The sequence below is a fragment of the Balaenoptera ricei genome, chromosome 4 (genome assembly GCF_028023285.1).
Source record: "Balaenoptera ricei isolate mBalRic1 chromosome 4, mBalRic1.hap2, whole genome shotgun sequence".
Taxonomy (NCBI): domain Eukaryota; kingdom Metazoa; phylum Chordata; class Mammalia; order Artiodactyla; family Balaenopteridae; genus Balaenoptera; species Balaenoptera ricei.
Window position 1 is genome coordinate 91,229,184 of NC_082642.1, and position 19,250 is coordinate 91,248,433.

At 54.6% G+C, this 19,250-nt stretch overlaps 1 protein-coding gene across 1 annotated transcript in view; it reads left to right on the forward strand.

The window, feature by feature from the left end:
* ITGB5 (integrin subunit beta 5) overlaps nt 1-18,538 on the forward strand; it is a 110,496-nt gene extending 91,958 nt beyond the window's left edge. The window contains exons 11-15 of the mRNA XM_059920935.1: nt 9,045-9,267; nt 13,111-13,214; nt 15,443-15,562; nt 16,902-17,068; nt 17,839-18,538. Coding sequence (XP_059776918.1) covers nt 9,045-9,267; nt 13,111-13,214; nt 15,443-15,562; nt 16,902-17,068; nt 17,839-17,934 — 710 coding nt within the window. The 3' untranslated portion in view covers nt 17,935-18,538. The remainder of the gene's footprint in view (nt 1-9,044; nt 9,268-13,110; nt 13,215-15,442; nt 15,563-16,901; nt 17,069-17,838) is intronic.
* Nucleotides 18,539-19,250: the final 712 nt, after the last annotated feature.

A 19,250-nucleotide genomic window follows, 5' to 3' on the forward strand; every position in this document is an offset into this window, starting at 1 on the left:
TAAACTATAAAACACCCTGGGTCACCTTGAACATTTATCCTATGTGTTAATTTTTATCACTTAGTCATGCCTAGATTATACTGGAGAGGCAGTACACATAGTGGTTAGGAATATGGGCTCCAGAGACAAACAAATGTTCAAATCCCAGCCCTGACACCTGCCTGCTGTGTGACTTTGGATAAATTACTTGGCTTCTCTGTGCCTCATTTTCCATATTTGCAAAAATTAGGGTAATAATCGTACCACCATGTAGGGCGATTGGGACTAGTAATGAGAAAGTCCAAGTAAAGTGCTTAGAACAATGCCTGTCCTATTGTAAGTGCTCCATCAAGTTTCCCTATTAAGAGATTTTAATGACTTGATTTCTCAGTGAAATTAGAAATTTCTTGAAACCATACATTTCTTTATTGCACATTTACAAGGAATTCCTCCAATCCCATTAGATAGACAAGCCACCGTCCCTCTTTTATTGATGAAGAAAGCGGACTGCTGTCCAGAGCCAGCAAGTAGCTAGGTGAGGCTGCACGGTAGCTCCCGTCCAGAAGACGCGTCCCCAGCCGAGGGCTTCCAAGTAGTGACAAGGGTGAGACCGAGTTGGTCTGAGCAGACTCTGTGAGAGCTGGCTCCGGGGTTGGGGATGGGCGAGGAGAGCTGTGCTGTCTTTGAGAGGAGCAGCCCTTAGTTGGCAAGTTCTCTAGTCAGTAACTCATCCTTGGCAAGAGCAGGCCGTGTTTACAGGCTCGGGAAGCCTGTGGTGAGGACACAACCGTTCAAGAGTGACTTCTCTCTTGACCCTGGAGGTTTATTTAGTTTCTGCTGAGGTGCCCAGAGTCAGGCTAAGATCCCTCATGAGGGAACTGGGTAGAAGTCCTGTGCATTTCCAGAATCTCTGTTCTCTACTTTTTCTGGCACCAAAGCCAGTGCATGGAAGGGAACGCTGAGACAGTGGGAGGGGCGCGTTCCCACGGGGACCAGACCCGGAGACACTGAGAACACCCGGCCCGTTATGTAACCCTCACTTGCTCGTCAGCCAGGTACCAGGAAGAGCGCCCCTCATAGGAGGGATTTCCCCTTCCTAGTCCAAAGCCCCGGACACAGAGACCGGACGCTCTGGAAGCGTTGTGTGTGCGTTTGGCCACAGGTCAGCCCGCCCCTGGCTGTGGTTCCCCACGGAGATTGTGTGAGTGCCCAGGACGTCTACGTTCACAGGCTCTCGGGGAGCAGCTCCCAACCCCAACCTGATGCTAAGGAGGGCGGGGCCGTGTGCCTCCTCTGGCTCAGCAGCGTCTTGGGACCCCCGAGTCACACAGACACCGGTGGCTGGAGGCACAGAAAGCTCTGGTTGGTTTTCCTGCCCTTTTTAAGACGGCTCTTGGAGAGTTCCAGGAGCGGGGCCCAAGGTGTCACCCAGAGGTGTCCACACCGCAGACAAGACCTGACTTCCGTGGCAGGGGAATCACCCAAATGGGCAGAGGCTTTCCAGCCCACAGCGCTTCCTTTTCTTTTTTCTCTTAACCACTTCCTGTTTACCCGCTGCCTGTCCTGAGAAGAGGGGAGAGAGGAGGGGAAGACGATGGGCAGACAGAGAGCTGTGGGAGGAGGGATGCTGGGGCTGTGGGAGGAGGGGTGCTGGGGCTGTGGGAGGAGGGGTGCTGGGGCTGTGGGAGGAGGGATGCTGGTGCTGTGGGAGGAGGAGGGATGCTGGTGCTGTGGGAGGAGGAGGGATGCTGGGGCTGTGGGAGGAGGGATGCTGGGGCTGTGGGAGGAGGGGTGCTGGGTCTGTGGGAGGAGGGGTGCTGGGGCTGTGGGAGGAGGGATGCTGGGGCTGTGGGAGGAGCGGTGCTGGGGCTGTGGGAGGAGGGATGCTGGGGCTGTGGGAGGAGGGGTGCTGGGGCTGTGGGAGGAGGGGTGCTGGGGCTGTGGGAGGAGGCGTGCTGGGACTGTGGGAGGAGGGATGCTGGGACTGTGGGAGGAGGGATGCTGGAGCTGTGGGAGGAGGGATGCTGGAGCTGTGGGAAGAGGGTGCTGGGGCTGTGGGAGGAGGGTGCTGGGGCTGTGGGAGGAGGGTGCTGCGGCTGTGGGAGGAGGGATGCTGGAGCTGTGGGAGGAGGGATGCTGGAGCTGTGGGAAGAGGGTGCTGGGGCTGTGGGAGGAGGGGTGCTGGGGCTGTGGGAGGAGGGATGCTGGGGCTGTGGGAGGAGGGATGCTGGGGCTGTGGGAGGAGGGGTGCTGCGGCTGTGGGAGGAGGGATGCTGGGGCTGTGGGAGGAGGGGTGCTGGGGCTGTGGGAGGAGGCGTGCTGGGGCTGTGGGAGGAGGGATGCTGGAGCTGTGGGAGGAGGGATGCTGGGGCTGTGGGAAGAGGGTGCTGGGGCTGTGGGAGGAGGGTGCTGGGGCTGTGGGAGGAGGGTGCTGGGGCTGTGGGAGGGAGGGGTGCTGGGGCTGTGGGAGGAGGGGTGCCCATGGGGGAGCTTGGGGGAGGCAGAAACTGAGAGTACATACTTGTGTGAGAGAGGGATGCAGACAGTGGGATAGGGAGAGGGAGAGACAGGAGCAAGGGAAGTGCCGTTCCTGTCTGGGGGGCTGGGGAGCTGAGCACAGCCCTCCCCTCCTCAGCCCTCTGCCAGCCTGAAAGGCCTCCTGGAGGCCGAGGGGAGGGGGCGGAAGCCGAGGGAAGTGCAGTGCATTCCTGAGCTGGATGGAAACTGTTTTTGGACCAGCTGTGGAGAGACGATTTGTACCCTGAGGGTCTGACGTCTGTGTGGTTGTGATCCTTGCTCCTGACGGGGCCAGGATGGGGAGAAGACACCCACTTCTTGTTTCTGCCCCGTCCCAGGACGGCTCCTTCCTTCCTCCAGCCCCAGGGCCCTCACGCAGGTCCTCTGAGGTCACCCTAGGGCTGCCTTGGGCCTTTGCAGACCGCAGTCCAGCTTGGGGCCGAGGGCCGCACATGCCGTGCCTCAGACATGCAGCTGGTCCCCTTCCTGCTGAGGGCTGGAGTGCCCCCCCAGGCAGGGCCTCCAGTGCTTTGGGTGTCAGCCTCCCTGCCAAGGCTCTGGGGTTGAGGGAACAGCTTCACCAGGCCCTGGGTGTTCTCGCTTTGGGCTGGGCATGGATTAGATAACCTTATGGGAGCTTTTAACCCTGGAAGGCTTGTTTTTTTTTTTGTTTTTGTTTTTGTTTTTAATTTGGCTGAGCTGCGCAGCTTGCAGTATCTTAGTTCCCTGACCAGGGACTGAACCCAGGCTCCGGCAGTGAAAGTGCTGAATCCTAACACCTGGACTGACAGGGAACTCCCTAACCCTGGAAGTCTTTGATCCAAGCTCTCAGAAGGTATTCCCTCTCCCATCCTCTGAGATTATCTACTCCAAGCTTCCCCTCCCCACACACTCCCATTATAACAGCGATGAAGCTAGCTAGCATTAATTGAGCACTTATTATATGCCAAACACTAAGTGCTTTATACAGGTTATGTGATTGAACTCATACAACAACCCTATGAGTGGGGACATCTTTATTGGCCCCATTTTAAAGTGAAGAAACCAAGATGCAGCGGGGTTAAACATCAGTTACTGCTGGTAAATAGCAGATTCAGGAGGCCAGCCCCAGGCTCTCTGATTTCAGAAGCCACATGTTAACCACCACACTCTACTGCCTCATTTTCCGAATGTTTCCTTGTATCCCTGCTGTTACCCACCACCCATGTTCCATGGTGAACAGGCTCTCCTTCATCCTCCAGCTCATGAAAGAATGCCCACGCCTCCTTTTCCTGAGGACGAGGGGCGCTGGCCGCCTCCCACCCCTGTCAGCCCTCCCCTCGCTCCTGCAGATCCTTGCTTTCTACCCCGTTGATCTTCCCCCCCTTTGAGGTTGTGCCCTCCCACTGCATGATCCCCGACTTCTCAACCCTCTCTCCAGGTCACGCCTGCACGGCCCTGTGACCGCTGTCCAATGCATCGGCCTCCAAGCTCCTTGCTTGCTTAGCTTCAGGGGCGGTCCGGTCATGTGCTGGCTGCTGTGGATAGGGGCTTGATTTGCATTAACACCAGTATTTCTGATGACACTCCCACGAGGAAGGCATTGTCCTCATTGACAGATGAGGAAATGATCATCAGTCAGGTTTAGGGACTTGCCCAAGGTGACACTTGAATGTGGTTCCAGCACAGCCGCCAGCCTTTCACGCAGCTGATTGGGGTTAGCCTGAGCTCCTCCGGCCACAGTCCTCACCCACCAGCTACTCGCTCTCTCTCTCTCTCTTTCTCTTTTTCTCTCTCTCTTGCCCCACCCGCCCCACTAACCTCTCTCTGCTATGATCTCTTTGGGGTTTGTTCTTCCCTCAATCCCTCCACTTCCACCAAAATGTTCTCTCTTCTGTATCTTTCTCTTTAATCAGAAGGATGCTCGAATATCCCCTCTTCAAAATCCCCAGCCTCTTTCCCCGCCATCTCTTCCTTTCCCTGCACAGCCAGATTGCTTGTGGGAGTTGCCGCGCTCGCTGTGGCCACTTCCTCACCTCTCTACCACTGGATTCTGCCCTCCCCGCCCCACCGCACTGTAGGATTTGCCCTTCTTGACCTCTACAGAGCACTGGTGCTGGGGCTTCCTCACGTGCCCCCTCCCTCCTCTCTGGCAGCTCCTTCCCCGCCTGCTTCAGGCATGCCCCTGCCTCTGAATAGCCAGTATTCTACTTGATCAATGGGGGCGGGGGCGGGGGCGGGGGGGGGGGGGCCCTGCGTCTTGGCCCATGGCCCACACAAGCACCGTCTTGCTGATGGAAAGCTGCTGAATTCTGTATAAATAGACACATTTACAACTTCCTGTCCATTTAGCTATCAGTCATTCTAATAAAGGTACTAATAATAGCTTGCACATGTAGCAATTCACAGCTTACAAAGTGGTTTCACATGCCCTTCAGTATCCCTGTCTATGTGTAATGAAAATATTCTTATGTATGCACAGTATTAAACAGGCATCATGAAATTCAGCGCACTTTGCCAGGGTGCTGGGGAAGCATTATAAACGAGCTTTGTTTTGATGCAGAGTCCTTGCTTTGGCCCTCTGGGTGCTGTTAGCCAGGATCATGTTCCCATTCCCCATGCAGTTCTCCTGGTGATTGATGGGTTATTGAGCCTGGGGACGGGACCGAATGACCCTTGTCATTTTAATAACATGTTCCTACTAGGGCATTAGGAGAGGCCAAGGGCTGACCAGAGGATGTGGAAATGTCTGTACGTGCAGGTTGAGGGAAAGGCAGGTGGAGGCCCGAGTGCAGGGTCCGAGACCTTTGGATTAGGATAAATTGTGACCAGGTTTACGAAGTCTATGACACTCTATATGGGTCATGCTTTCTCAAGGAGACTTGGAAACTTTAAACCGAAATGGCAAGTGGTTGTACCTTGTGTGCCGGCCCCACCAGTTGGTAGAACCTCCTTGGAGGACAGTGTTGAGGATTCTGAGGCCGAGCCCGGGCTCCCTGGCAGAGAATCGCCTGATTAGACGGCACGGTCTGCCGTGGGAGTGAAGGAGGACGAGGAGGCGTGCGTCACCCCTTTGCTGTAGCTGCTTTCCATTGTCTTTGAGAGGCGATGAACCACCTGACAGACAAACTGGGGCCATCACGGGAGTCCCTGAGGACAGCACTCCAGTGGCTTCCGCCATTTCACCGAGCGTGGCTTCTCTCCTAGTTTGACTTGCTGGGACCTTGCATTGGAGTTGGCAAATGTTTGAGGCCAAAACGCCACGTGGATAAGGACTTTCCGAGGCCCCCTAGCCCTCAGCAGCTCCCACCTGCTTGCCCACCCTACCCCTGTGGGCCGGGGCGCTTCGTGCTCTCACTCATAGGTTCTTTGCACAGCATTTCTTTCTCGCCACGTCCATGCCTCTCAGGTGCTGTAGGAGGCTTTCAGGAACGGCTTAGGTCTCTGGCAGTGAGTCCCGTCCCTCTCCATGGAGCCGTGGTGACCTTGGGTGAGTTACCAGCTCCCACTCTCTCCTGCTCTTGACTCCTAACTCTGTAATTGTACCCCAGATCTAGGGGCACCCTCAATTGCTTTGACTGTGGGCTGGGTTTTGGAGCTCTCAGGTCTTCATGATGTCAGATGTACCCAAGGCAGCTGGGTTTACTTGCCAGTTAACCGTCATGGTGGGAAGTACAGAGCAGCTGGCACCTTTGCCATCTTCTCAGCAGCAGATCTTTTCACATTAGATGCCCAGTCACCATGGGGAGCAAGTTCTCCCTTCAACACATACACACACCCACACTTCACCCAAAACGAAATAATATAGTACCTCCTCACCAAACCTTTGACACTTTGGAATGTTGTGCTAGGTTTTTATTTGGTTCATTTTATATTGCTGCCAAAAACGGAGAAGGAAGGGAAACAACACTCACCGTGTCAAACAAAGCAGTCTCTCTGGCCTGGGTAGTGTCTTTGCTGCTTGTAAATATGGCACCAACTATGCCTCTTACTTCCTTTATTTTTGCTTGATGGGATGGCATGATGTACAAGCCACTGGAGAGACCAGAGCTGTATTAAAAACCACTCCTCAAGTGCACTGATAACTGCAACTCACTTTGAAATGCATTAAAAAAAAATATGGATTGATGGATGGAGAGAGGGATGGAAAGATGTGTGATAAAGCAGCTGGCAGCATCCTGATGGCGGAATGGGGGTGGTACGTGGATGGATGTTTTCTGTACAGTCCTTTCAACTTGGCTGCAGGCTTGGAATTGTCATAATAAAATGCTGGGGGGAAAATCACCCTGACAGTGAACCATTTTAATTTAAAACAGCCTCTTGACCAATGTGGTCCTGAGGCCAAGAGTTAGGGAGTTGTGCAGATTGGATCCATTTCATTTGGGAAGACGTCCTGTGGGGGGTGGTTTCCTGCTTGCCAGGGCTGTTCAGGGATCGGTGGAGAGGAAGGGTGTGCAGGCCTCCCTCCCTGGGGTGAGTCGTGCTCTCTGCTGCCCTTTCCCCCCCCATGCCCCTACCCCCCCCCCACACCGTGTAACCCATGAGCAGGGGTGCTGCTGTCTCCTGTGGCCCACACATCACACGCCAGCTTCCAGGCAGTTAAACTGCACTCCACAGCCTCCTCCTGGCTGGCGTCTGGCTTTCCTCACCCCTCCCAGAGGGCTGCCATATGCCTCGGCACTGGCTGTGAAGTGGGAGGGTGCTCTCACCCAGCACAGTATCTACTGGGGCTCTGCACCCCTGGGCTGCAGAGAGGCTGAGCCGCATGCATGTGGGAGGGAGGGGGGGACTGGTGGCTCCAGATGGCCTCCCTGCCTCCTGCAGATTCTAGGCTCTCCAGAGCAGACAGGTGGGGGAGGGGGACAGGAAGGAAGTGGGGGTGAAGAGGCTCTCTGGAGTTAGCTCCTGACCTGAATTGCGGGTCACACTCATTGGTGGTCTCAGAAGGTGCCGAGGTCCAACTACAAGGATAACTGACTCAGGAGCAGGAATAAAATGCAAGGCGCCCCTGTCTGATGCCATCCCCTGCCTGCCTGGTCTCCTGCTAGTATGTCAGTGGGTTCTCAGTCAATACAAATTCTTGGTCCTATTAATATTAGCCTTAGCAAAATGGCACGAGAAAGGACAATATGCTGCAGTGATAGTATAAGGAAGATTTTTTAAAATTAAGTGCCATCTGTAGCACTGCTTTCTGCCTCTGTTAGCAAAAAATAGAGAATCCACTAACTGTCAGGCTCCTGGCCCCCTTGGAGGCTGGTGCTGTCCGTGCTTTTCACTGTCCAGCGTGCACACGCGCGTGCCTGGTGTGCACACTTACTCAGTCCTCTGAGCCCAGCAGCTCCCCTGCCCTTGATGCCTGAAGAACCAGGAGGGGATGCCCAGCTCCTCCTCCCTTGTAGGCTGTGGAAAGGGTTCCTCCTGCAAGGGGGAAGCAGGGGGCCCCTCAGCTGGTTCTCATCTTGATTAGGGCCTACTCTGTCCTCTTCTCCTGAGAGGCCACGGATCTTGGAGTTCAGACCGTGGGCCCTGGAGCCACACTCCCCGGTTTGGGTCCTGGCTCTGCAGCCGCTAGCTGTCTGACCGTCAGCAAGCCCTTCATCCTTCCGTGTGTCAGTTTCATCACTTGTGCGTGTGGGATGGTTGTAAGAATTCATCGAGTTCGTGCTGTAAAGCCTGACACGTGCGTAGCAAGTTGGGTGTTAGCCGCTGCCGTCTCCCGTACCTGCTCCTGAGTCATCCGGCTCTGGCCCGCGGCGCCAAGGCCAGAGCAAGAATCAGCGTCTCACTGAGACTGAGGGGCAACAACTGTGTTGGTTTCCTTCGTGGCTGTGTTAGGGTACCACAGATTTAGCGACTGAAAACAACTCAGATGTGTTCTCTTTTCTGGAGGTCAGCGTCTGAAATCGTTTTCTCTGGCTAAAGTCAAGGTGGCAGCAGGGCCGCACTCCCTCTGAGGCTCTGGGCGAGGACCCTTCCCTCGCCTTTTCCGTCTTGCAGGGCTGCGTTCCTTGCCTTCCGGGCTCCTTGAGGTCTCCTCCTCCATCTTCAAAGGTGGCAGCGCAGCATCTTGCTTCTCCTGTCCGTCACCACCACCTTCTGTAGTCAGATCTCCCCGTGCCTTCCTCTCATATGGACCCTTGTGGTGGCACTTAGGGCCCCCCTGGATAATCCGGGAGAATCTCCCCCATCTTAAAATCCTTCAGTTAATCACATTGCAAAGTCTCCTTTGCCATACGAGGTCACATTCACAGGTTCTGGGGCCATTAATCACGTAACACAGGAGACAGGAAGAAGCTCTCTGGTGTCCTGGGCCTGTGGCATGACTTGGCCAAGTTCTGGACCGACTTGGAGCAGCACTCAGCCCAGCTGGGCCACACGCGCTGCCCGGGCGCCCTGCTGTCACCCCGTGTCAGCACCAGGCCCTCTCTGTCTGCCCAGACGGACTGCGAGGGCACAGTCGGCATCTCATTCTGTTGGCTTCCCAGTGTCCGGCACACGGCAGGCGCTGGGCGGTTGGTCGTGTGTCCGTGCAAGCAGGCAGGCGCTGATGTGCCATGTGTGTCCTTTAGGCCACGGTGACTGTCACTGCGGAGAATGCAAGTGCCACGCAGGTTTCATCGGGGACAACTGTAACTGCTCGACAGACATCAGTACGTGCCAGGCCAGGGATGGCCAGATCTGCAGTGACCGCGGGCACTGTGTCTGTGGGCAGTGCCAGTGCACGGAGCCAGGGGCCTTTGGGGAGACATGTGAGAAGTGCCCGACTTGCCTGGATGCTTGCAGCACCAAGAGGTAAAGCGCCGCCCCCTACACAGCCCTCCACCCCCGCCCCCAACCCCAGCGTCTCCCCCAGACCAGGCCTGTCATCCAGCCAGTCAGCCTTCAGGGCTGGCCAGCCTCTCACCCCCCATCTCCTGCATCTTCCCCACCCAGCCTTGCTGGGGATCGAAACTCTTACTAACATTAACTAGAATAGGGTCTTTGAAACACTGGTTCCATGGGGATTTTGTAAAAAAAAAAACAAAATCAAAACATAACAACAACAACAAAAACTGTTATTCTGTTCCTACAAGTTTAGAAGTTATAGGATTACTGAGTTAAATGAAATTAAACTGATTTTAGTACCAAAGTAGCATCTTCTTGAGCCTTTAGTGTGTCACTGAGTATTTTAAAAGGACATTCAGCATGCATCTTTTTTCCAAATGAATTTGACCTCCTGCCCCATTAGCATCTCCCAAACAATGTTTCACAGGCCCCCCCATATGGGAAATGCTGCTTTAAAGCAAAACATCATCAGAAGGTAAATTGGACAGGAGGGCACCCGACCTAGATAAGGCAAGCCAGGAACAAACTGCAGTGGCTTTTGAATTTTCTGCTCCATTTGTACAGATAATGGAGTGGGTCTCTGCGCTGCTGCTGAATGCAGAGATTATCCAGACGCGGGTTCCAGGCCTCCACTGACCCAGCCATGGGGTTACGTTCCCCTGTTGACCTCCCCCACGGCTCTGCCCTTCACACTCTGCCAGAGTGCGAATGAGAGGGAATTAAATCAGGGAGTTACGCCATCGGGAAAGCAAGAGTGACAGTTTCTCTTGCATTTTGCTAGAGAAACAGCTGTGCCATCATCATCCTTGTCCTAAGGGGCCAGGAGGGAGGGCACAGATAATCAGAAACGAATAATAATACAGACGTTGTTTCTCTTTGGCTGGGAAACGCAACTGTGCACTTTTTTTGGGCAGATTTCCCTTCCAAACCCCTGGCTCGGGCTCCGAATGAGCCGAGTTCACGCTCCCTGAGCAGCCGTGGCTGCCGGTCAATCTGCACTCAGAAGCGTTCTGGGTGGCAGAACCCCTGGTTGGATGTTTGCCACAAATAATCCAGGCGTGGGTAATTGAAAGCTGGCCGCAGATGGAGAGACAAGATAGACAGGGCCAGATTTTATTCTGTGTAACTAGAGGGAAACCAGGCAGAGTAAGGGAGAAGAAACACAGATCTACTTTAGACCTGCTAAGAGCAGAGAAACAACAGAAATCCAAATAGAAACATCCCAGGGGAAGGAGGAGGTTAGCATCCTGGATCTGGAGCCCAAATAGCTGTGGCTATCTGAGCCTGGAATCATGGCCGTTATCAACATTTAATGCCTGAGGGAGGTGCCCTACCCCCAGCTCTCCCACCAGCAGAACCCTTTTGAGTATGTGCTCCCAGACCTTGGGGCATATGAGGTGGATGGGGGTTGTTGCAAAGGTAGGACAATACACGTGGAACCAATAAAGGCAGATCAAGCCTGTTTCTTTCCTTCTTCCGGAGCAGCAAGGCAATATAGGGTTGGCTTAGGTCAGTTAAAAGGCCTCTTGGGAAGACCACCTTAGCTTTAAATGTTTAAAGCATTCATTTCCAAGGAGACATAGACTTGATGATTTGTTATCCATTGAGCAATATCAAGGGAGCAAGGAGAGCAAAGAGATGCCGTAGGGGAGCCTCACTCTTCCTTCTTACTTGTCTCCGGGCCACGCTGACACAGTCTCTTTCACAGCCTAGTTGTCACTTTTTTTTTTTTTTTTTTTAAACAAAGTACCTTTGATAGTGCCTTATTTCAGGCTGTTTTTCTACTTGCTGCTTTGCTGAGAGCCACCAGGTTTTGAATGCCGATGTCCTTTTTTTCCTGGGGTTTCAGAGCAGTCAATCTCCACTCTCTAGAACTAACCAAACACGCTCTACACCTTGGGTGAGTTCATATTCAGTTTCAGCTGATTTCAATTAACAGTCTCCCTGAGCAAAGTCTGTCTCAGCAACTTGTTTGTTTAAAGGCCAGACATTTTAATACGTGACTGCAATAGATCACAAGATTCAACCCAGTATGCGGAGCACACAGGTTAAACCGATTTGTCCACATGGATGATTAGGGAATGTTCCCTGGAAGCGGCCCTGTGGTTTCATGACAACAGGGCATGCAGATGGAGGGCTCAGTGAATCCTAGCGGAGACCGGAAGCAGCCGCCTTTCTTTGCAGTGTGTTAATCCACGGGTGGAGGAGGGGCAGCGGCGTCAGCATGAATGACCAGAGCTGGAGCCACGCCTTCCCGGTGCCCAGCCAAGTCTCAGTTGCCTGCCCGCTGGGGCTCTGGCCTCAGGAGAAATGCAGAAATTACCTACTTGTTTAACTTCAGAATGTTTCCATGAAGTCATTCCCAGGAGAGTGGGATTTTGTGGCCAATCCGAGGATAGTTGGATTCTTAAGCATATTAGGACCCTGGTAAGAAAGTCTTACCTACTTTCCCTCCACAATCTACTCACTCGCCCATTCCTCCTCAGTGTTCAGAAAGTGGAGTAAGGACTCAGGGAGGGACTTGACAGAGAGGCAGGTACCTGGGTGCTGGACCCTGCTGTCACTGATTCCTCACTTCCCTCACCTGTAAAATAGGGCGACTTAATGAAACACTCCCAGCTCCATTCAGGCCACAGTTTCTGCCCTGGAAACGTAGTAACTGGTCTCTCCATCCCACGGAATTTTACAATGATCTAATAAAGGCAATGCATGGTGATGGTACAACCCTCCATATTTTTGCCAGGGAGCTTTCCAGACACGCAGCCCCTTTGGTCCCCACAAGCCTGTGGGGTAGGTTGGGCTGCTGTCCCCCCATGTGGCTGAGGCTCCCCTGCCCTCGGGTGCCAGGGCACAGCGGCAGCAAGGCAGTGGCCCTCCCAGCACACTTGGCTCTGGAGTCCTCACCCCATTTCCTGGGGAAACCTCTGTTTTGGGGTCTCTCACCATCCTGGCCGGCCACCGAGCACCATCACTTCAAGAAGTTCCTGCACGTTCCCCGTCAGCTGGTGGTTTTGTTCCAACCCACTTCTCCCTGGAGTTGGGTTCTCACCATCCCATTTATGCTCTCCCATCCCCCAGTCCCCCATAGAGGTCAGAGACCCTCTCTCCCCTCCACAGCAAGCTTTATGGACCCTTAGAGCTTAGCTCCCCTGGCAGGTGGGCTCTATCTGGGAGCAGGAAGGGGGCAAGGGCCTGAGAGTCTCCAGGACAGTGGTTCTCAGCCCTCACCTTTACTCAGAATCCCCAAGAGCCCAGGTCCAGCCCCAGAGATTCAGATTCCATGGGTGTGGTTGGGCCCAGGCAGTGGTGTTTTGTCTTGAAAGCCCACCCAGAGAGTTTAATGTGCCGAGAGCCCTGCCTGGGTGACGGTCTCCTGGTGGGGATCCTGGGAATTGGGGCCATAGTGGGGTGAGGACCCCTCTTCGAGGCCAGGAACACTTTTTTATCTTCAGAAACTTCTTGTTTGGGGAAGACTACTCAGTGAGGCATTTGATGCACCAGAGTGCAGATAGATTTGGCTCCTGGTGTCAGAATTTGAAAGGTTTCCAACCTGCAACTTGAACTGTACCAGACATGCTTCTAAACCCACATATGTTCCTCCGAGAACCCTTGGGCTTCCCTGCATGATAGCAGCAAGAAGGACAGAGCAGAAATGTTCCCTGAGGCCAAACATCTGAACATGGGAGAAGTTAAAACTTTCAGGGGCTTGCAGGAGGGCTGGGACCTGCACTCTTGGGACATGCACTCAGTTACATGTGTGGAGCTACTACCCAGCATCTAACACCCACATTTATTGCCTCTTTTCCAAAGAGATTGTGTTGCGTGCTTGCTGCTTCACTCAGGGAGCTCAGTTGACAACCAGACCTGCCAAAACCTGTGCAAGGATGAGGTGATCACACGGGTGGACACCATCGGTGAGTGTGGGGAGCGGCCCTGGGCAGCCGGCCCCTTTTGGATCTTGGCAGACGTGTAGAGACTTTCTCCCTCATGGGGACGATCTTCAGGGCTGCCTGGCAGACAGGAGGGTAGTTTTAACCTTGAGTTAGGAAGCAACCTCAGTGTCCTTGGCTAGTCCTTGCTGGCTCCCCAAGAGGACTTGGAGTACCTGTGTTAGGTCATAGGTTCTGGGCTCTCCAGGGTGTAAGGCCTTCCCGTTCTTAAGTTTCTGTCCCATCCCTGAAGCCTAGTCCCTTCCTACATCTTCTCCCAGGCTTCCTGAGAAGTTGGTATATTAGTTAGAATAAGTACTGTTAGCTGCTACAACAAACAAACCCCAAACCTCAATGACTTAACAAAATAAAAGTCAGTTTGTCACTCACTCGAAGTCCAGTGAAGATGTTCCTGGTTGACAAGGCCTCTCTGTGCTCCTTCAGGAGCCCAGGTACCCTCTAGATTGTGTTTCCACCCTCCCCCGGGTCCTCAGAATTCTCTCCATTGAATCTGCAAATGGGGAAAGATCGTGGGGGAGGTTTACACGGGTGGGGCCTGGAAGTGGGGCACACAACATCCCCCCCACCCAGAGCTCAGTCATCCAGCCACGTTTACTGCAAGGATGGCGGGAAATGTCGTCCAGCTGTGCCCAGGAAGCTGGGAAACCATGTTTGGTGACCAGCTAGCCAGTCTCTGTTTGGCCTCAGCCCAGTGCGGCTCTCGCGATGCTCTGCCAGCATTAGACGAGGCAGAGCTCACATTCTGTCCGAGTGAACCCGGGATCGAGTGCTACCCTGCCTCTTCCTCGTTCCTACAGGTCTCCCCACTCCTTTTTCCTGCCTCCCTGATCTTGAGTGATGCTCTGGCCGAATCATGGCTCCTGAGGATACCAAGTCATGTATTCCGCCAACACATATTCATTGAGCACCTACTGCGTGCCAGGGCTTGTACCACAGCAGGGAGCCCCTGCCCTGCCCTCCCCAGATCCAGCCTCTCATGCCCGTTTTCCTGCCCTGCTTCTGTCTTGTGACTTGAGGTCTGGCTCACAGCAAGTTCTGCCTGCAGACCTGGGGCCGTTGCCCCCTGACTGGGCAGCCACAGAAAAATGGCGATGCCTCCCCCGGCCCACTGACTACTTACTCGCTCTGGAGCAAATGCAGCTGTTCACGCACAGCTGCCTCTCAGTCTGTCCCTTTGTCATGAATCAGTTGCTTCACAGAGAAGGTTTCTGTTCGCATTCACCAGCTATCCTTTTCCTCCCTTCCCCCAGGCTTTTTCATACCCATGCTCGCTCACACTCACCCAGACCAGGCTTAGGATTGGGGGCCGAGAGAAAAAGCCCAGGCCTCCGTGTCTGATAAGCACTCAGAATTGTCTGGCTCCAGGTGGAGACTCCTTCGAGCAACAGGGTTACAAAGGGCGGAGCTAGGAAGCATTTCGTGTCACAAAATAGCCCACAGTTGTTACTCAGGACCAGTGGGTCATTCCCTTACCACCCGCCTGTCTCTTGCTTCCCACTCTTCCCCGCTTCCTTTCCACCCTGGAAATCAGTCTAACCCTGTCCCAGGGGAGGCTTGGAATGCAGACAATGCCTGGCCGGGCAGTGGGGGGCCGGTGGGGGAGTGGGGTTGGTGATACCTTCCCCTCAGGTGACAGCCGCGTGGGCACGGCAGGTGTTGAGGCAGCTTGAGGAAGGGGGCTTCTTAGTATGGGGAGCGAGGCCAGCGGGGCGCACCGTGGGTGGGAGGTGCAGTCTCTCATCTACCCATCCTCCTTGCCTCGTGGGTCTTTTTGGTTTCTCATCTCGGGAAAGCGCCTCCGCCTCCTGGCCTCTGCAGCCGGCTCTCAGCCAGGTAGACTCAAGCGTGAACTCTCGCTCAGGCCTCCGCGGACAGCAGGATGGCCCCTTCTTTTCTTTACCCAGTTCCGTTGCCCAGTCCCGCCCCAGCGGCAGTGCCCCCTCTCCTTTCACCCCAGTGAGCCTGCGGAGGCCTCCCTCGCGTGGAAGGGAATTCACGTCCCCAGCGCAGCCTAACTTAGCGCTGGGCCTGCGTTCTTGATGTGAGAAATTCATTTTTAAGGTCCAGCCTTCCCTTTAAGCCTCTCTGCACCCCCTTTTCTTCTTTGCGGGGTTCGGCTCCTCACCCGTCCCTTAGCGGCTCTGCATCACTCAGAGACACACTCAGGACATTTCTGCTTGGTTTTCTTTCAGTGAAAGATGACCAGGAGGCTGTGCTTTGTTTCTACAAAACTGCCAAGGATTGTGTGATGATGTTCACCTATGCAGAGCTCCCCAGTGGGAGGTCCAACCTGACAGTCCTCAGGGAGCCAGGTGGGTGAGGGCCAGCTCTGTCTGCTCCCCCAGGGGGCTCGGTTTCTGACGTATCACCCGTTCTCTCCTCACCATCCTTTCCAAACTCCAGAGAGAGGAGGGATACAGTTCCATATAAAGATCAAGATCTAAGGTCACCTCTACCTGACTGCTATAGTTTAGAAGAAAGATGGTTGTATATCTGGGGACCCATCACGGGGGCGGAGCTTGGGGGGGGCATGACTTAGGGGAATGGGAGTTATAGGAGGATAGGACCCTGCCCTGCGGGAGTGTCTCATCTTGAAGGAAGGGACACAGGGGTGACAGTAAGCACAGAACACACTTAGCCTACATGGCCAGTGGTGGTGCGAGCGTGCAGGGCAGGTCTGGACCATGAGGGCTGGGTGTCAGGAAGCATCTGGGTACACACAGCCCTAGCCGGGCTGCCGCTTCCCGGAGTGGAGTCCAAGAAGGGCAGATGGAGCACTGGGTTGACATTCCTGCAAGTGCCATGCCTCGCTCCCTGGGCCCCTGAGGACGGCACGCTCTCATCTAACACGGGCAATTCTGCCCCACGCTCTGGGCCTGGGGACCAATGGCCCTTTTCCTTGGGGTAATGAGGGTTTCTAGTATGACCCCTTTCATTCTTCTCTGGTGGAGGTTGCCGGGGCAGAGGTGGGCGGTGCAGAAAAAGATCTGCTCTCTTCCTTTCAAAACATTGCAAACTGTTTCTCCAAATGGGGCTAGACCACATAACGTGCCTTCCCTAGGCCAGAGGCAGAGGGAAGGATTGTGGTCCTAGCCCAGGATGCACGCCTGTAAGAAGGAGGCTCTGTTTCCAAGCGCTGTCTTTGCGGTTCTTTGAAAATAAGCACATTTGCTCCAAAAGCTCCACACTAAGGGCTTACAAGTGTTGGCTGGCCCCCAGCCCAGCCCTTGTGGAAGCGGCTTCATGAAACCTCCTGCCGCCCAGTCTTCTCCTGAAACCATTTACGTGAAAGCTGAGACCTGGTCCAGCGTCCTGCACGGGAGGTGGGGCCAGGCTGGGGCGTGGGTGCTTCGAGTTGGGGAGACGCAGCCGTACTCACGGCATGTGGGAGAAAGTGGAGCAGCCACCAAGGTTCTCCTAGACTTTGCCGTTGACTTACTGTGTGGCCTTGGAACAGTGACCAGCCCTGTTTGAATCTTCCACTTTATGTGCATTGGGGAAACCTGCCTGCCAGCCAGCTCTCTCAGAAGCGGTGTGAGCATCTCAGGGAACCCAGGGAAGGCCTCTGGGGAGAGCCGACGGGCCTGAGGTCGGGGGGCGGGGGCACGGTGACGGCGGTGGCTTTGCTCATCGTGCCCTGGTCCCCTCCAGAGTGTGGAGCGGCCCCCAATGCCACGACCATCCTCCTGGCCGTGGTCGGCAGCATCATCCTGATTGGGCTTGCGCTCCTGGCCATCTGGAAGCTGCTTGTCACCATCCACGACCGGAGAGAGTTTGCAAAGTTCCAGAGCGAGCGGTCCAGGGCCCGCTACGAAATGGTAAGCCAGTGTGAAGCTGGAAGTAGAAAAAATGTCAAGCTTAGCGGTCCGGTTGAGTTCAAGCAGAGGCCCACTAACATCTTTGGGATTCAGAACAAAGAAGCGAGGACTTCCCCGGTGGTCCAGCGGTTAAGAATCTGCGCTTCCACTGCAGGGGGCTCGGGTTCGATCCCTGGTCGGGGAACTAAGATCCCACATGCTGCGCGGTGCGGCCAAAAAGTTAAAAAGAGCAAAACAAAAAACACGAAGAAGTGAAACCTGAGAGGTGGTGTGTGCCCAGTTCTGGACGCCCTGCACGGAGCCCCGCACCAGGCCCCGGTCGGGAGGCTCACCGGCAGAGGCGCTCGCCACAGCCTCGGCAGGGAGACTGTGTCCAACAGTCCAGGAGAGGGCCCCACGTGCTCACAGTCTTTCGCGGTGTCCGTGTGTGTCTTGTCTCCCCAAGCAGACTGCACGCTCCCGAAGGACTGAGCAAGAGTGAGCACCCCCTGAATCCCCAGTGAGTGTGTTAAAGCTGCAAGGGACTTGAGAGACCGTCTGACAGGCACAGCCGCTCGCTTCAGAGATGGAGAGAGAAAGCTCAGGGAGGGGCGGGACCGTCCCAGGCCGGCTTAGAGGAGCCAGTCTTGCGGCACGAGGCCGTTGCCTTCACCCGTGGGCGGGGCCCACTGCCTTCCTGCGTGACTGACCCTAGAAGGGCCTCCAACCCTGTGTGTGTGCGAATGAACGAATGAACTAACACATGTCCTCTTACCTCCCGTGTTCTCTAGGCTTCAAACCCTCTGTACAGAAAGCCCATCTCCACACACACCGTGGATTTCACCTTCAACAAGTTCAACAAATCCTACAATGGCACAGTGGACTGATGGCTCCTTCCCCTCAGAGGGCTGGAGGGGCAAGCGGTCAAGCCAGAGACTGACACGCTTTGGACAGCTGCTCGGCTTGAGCGCGGTTCCCTGCACGGCCAAGCGCAGAGACCTTCCGGTGAGCCTGGGCGAGGAGCCCACCCACACAGGAAGGTGCCCGGCCGTGCCACCTGGCCACCCCTCCAAGCCCAGCGACGGTGCTCTAGGCTTTCCTCAGCACATCCAGCTTGTCGTCTCAATGAACTGCTGAGATGCGGGCCGCCTCTCCCTTCCGGGAGGGCTGGGCCTCCAGTCTGGCCAGATGAGAAGGCTCTTGGGAGTGTCAGAGTGAGTAAAACCCACACAGTCTGCCTTTGCTCCTGTTGATCATTTTAAAATGAAATAAAATGATTGTGCATTTATGGTATAGTTCCAATTCCTGAGAATTACCTACCTGGTGTCTCTGCCTTGCACATGGGTGTTGGTGATGGGATTACTGAGACGCCTGTTGAAGGCACATAGTTTGTAGATGTCAACTTTCTTCCCCTGTCTGTGTTTGCTTAGTACTTTTGTAACAAAAAGGAAAGGGATTGTTTGGGATTGAAAGTAAAGATTAAAACCAAAAGATTTTGTGTTTGCCTGACACTCTCTATGACGTGCACATTCCTTTCTGAAGTGGATGGTGCCCCAGCGGGGATTGAAATGGCTGTGTACTCACTCAGGGGACGCCACACAAGCCAGTCCAATACTCCAGACCAGGGCTCATCACACAGGGCTCTGTGCGGTACCCAGGGGGGTAGCTGGGGTGGCTTCAGGGAGGGCTAAGCAGGTGTCTTTGGACCCTCTGAGCTTTTACTTTAAGAAAAAGTTTAGGCTAGAAACTGTGAAGACCACCCCTCTGGCCTCCCTACCCTGTTCCCAGGTGCTAAGGCTGGAAATAGATTGTGCAGATGAAGAAGGGTCAAGATGTGGCTTCCACACACAGTCCCTTCTTGCACATGATTATTGACAACAGTTTCCTTCCAGTGCCCTCCCCAGCCAAAGTCCTGTGCCCCAAAGCACAAAACCCATTTCAGCTGTCCTTCCCTGCAGGGCCCTTAAGTCCCCTCTGTTCTCGTATCTGAGTCAAAAGTTATCTGGGAATAGGAATCCCTCGTTTATAGAAGAGGAAACAGATTGCTAGAGAGGGGCAGTGGCTTTCCGACGTGTCACAAGGCTAACTAATGACAAGCTGGTACAAAGAGCCAGGTCTCAGGTGCAGTGCCGGCCTCCTGCTACCTGCTCCTTTTTGTAAAGTCTCTTTCACTAATCGCTTTGCTGCTGCTGGCATCACTTCA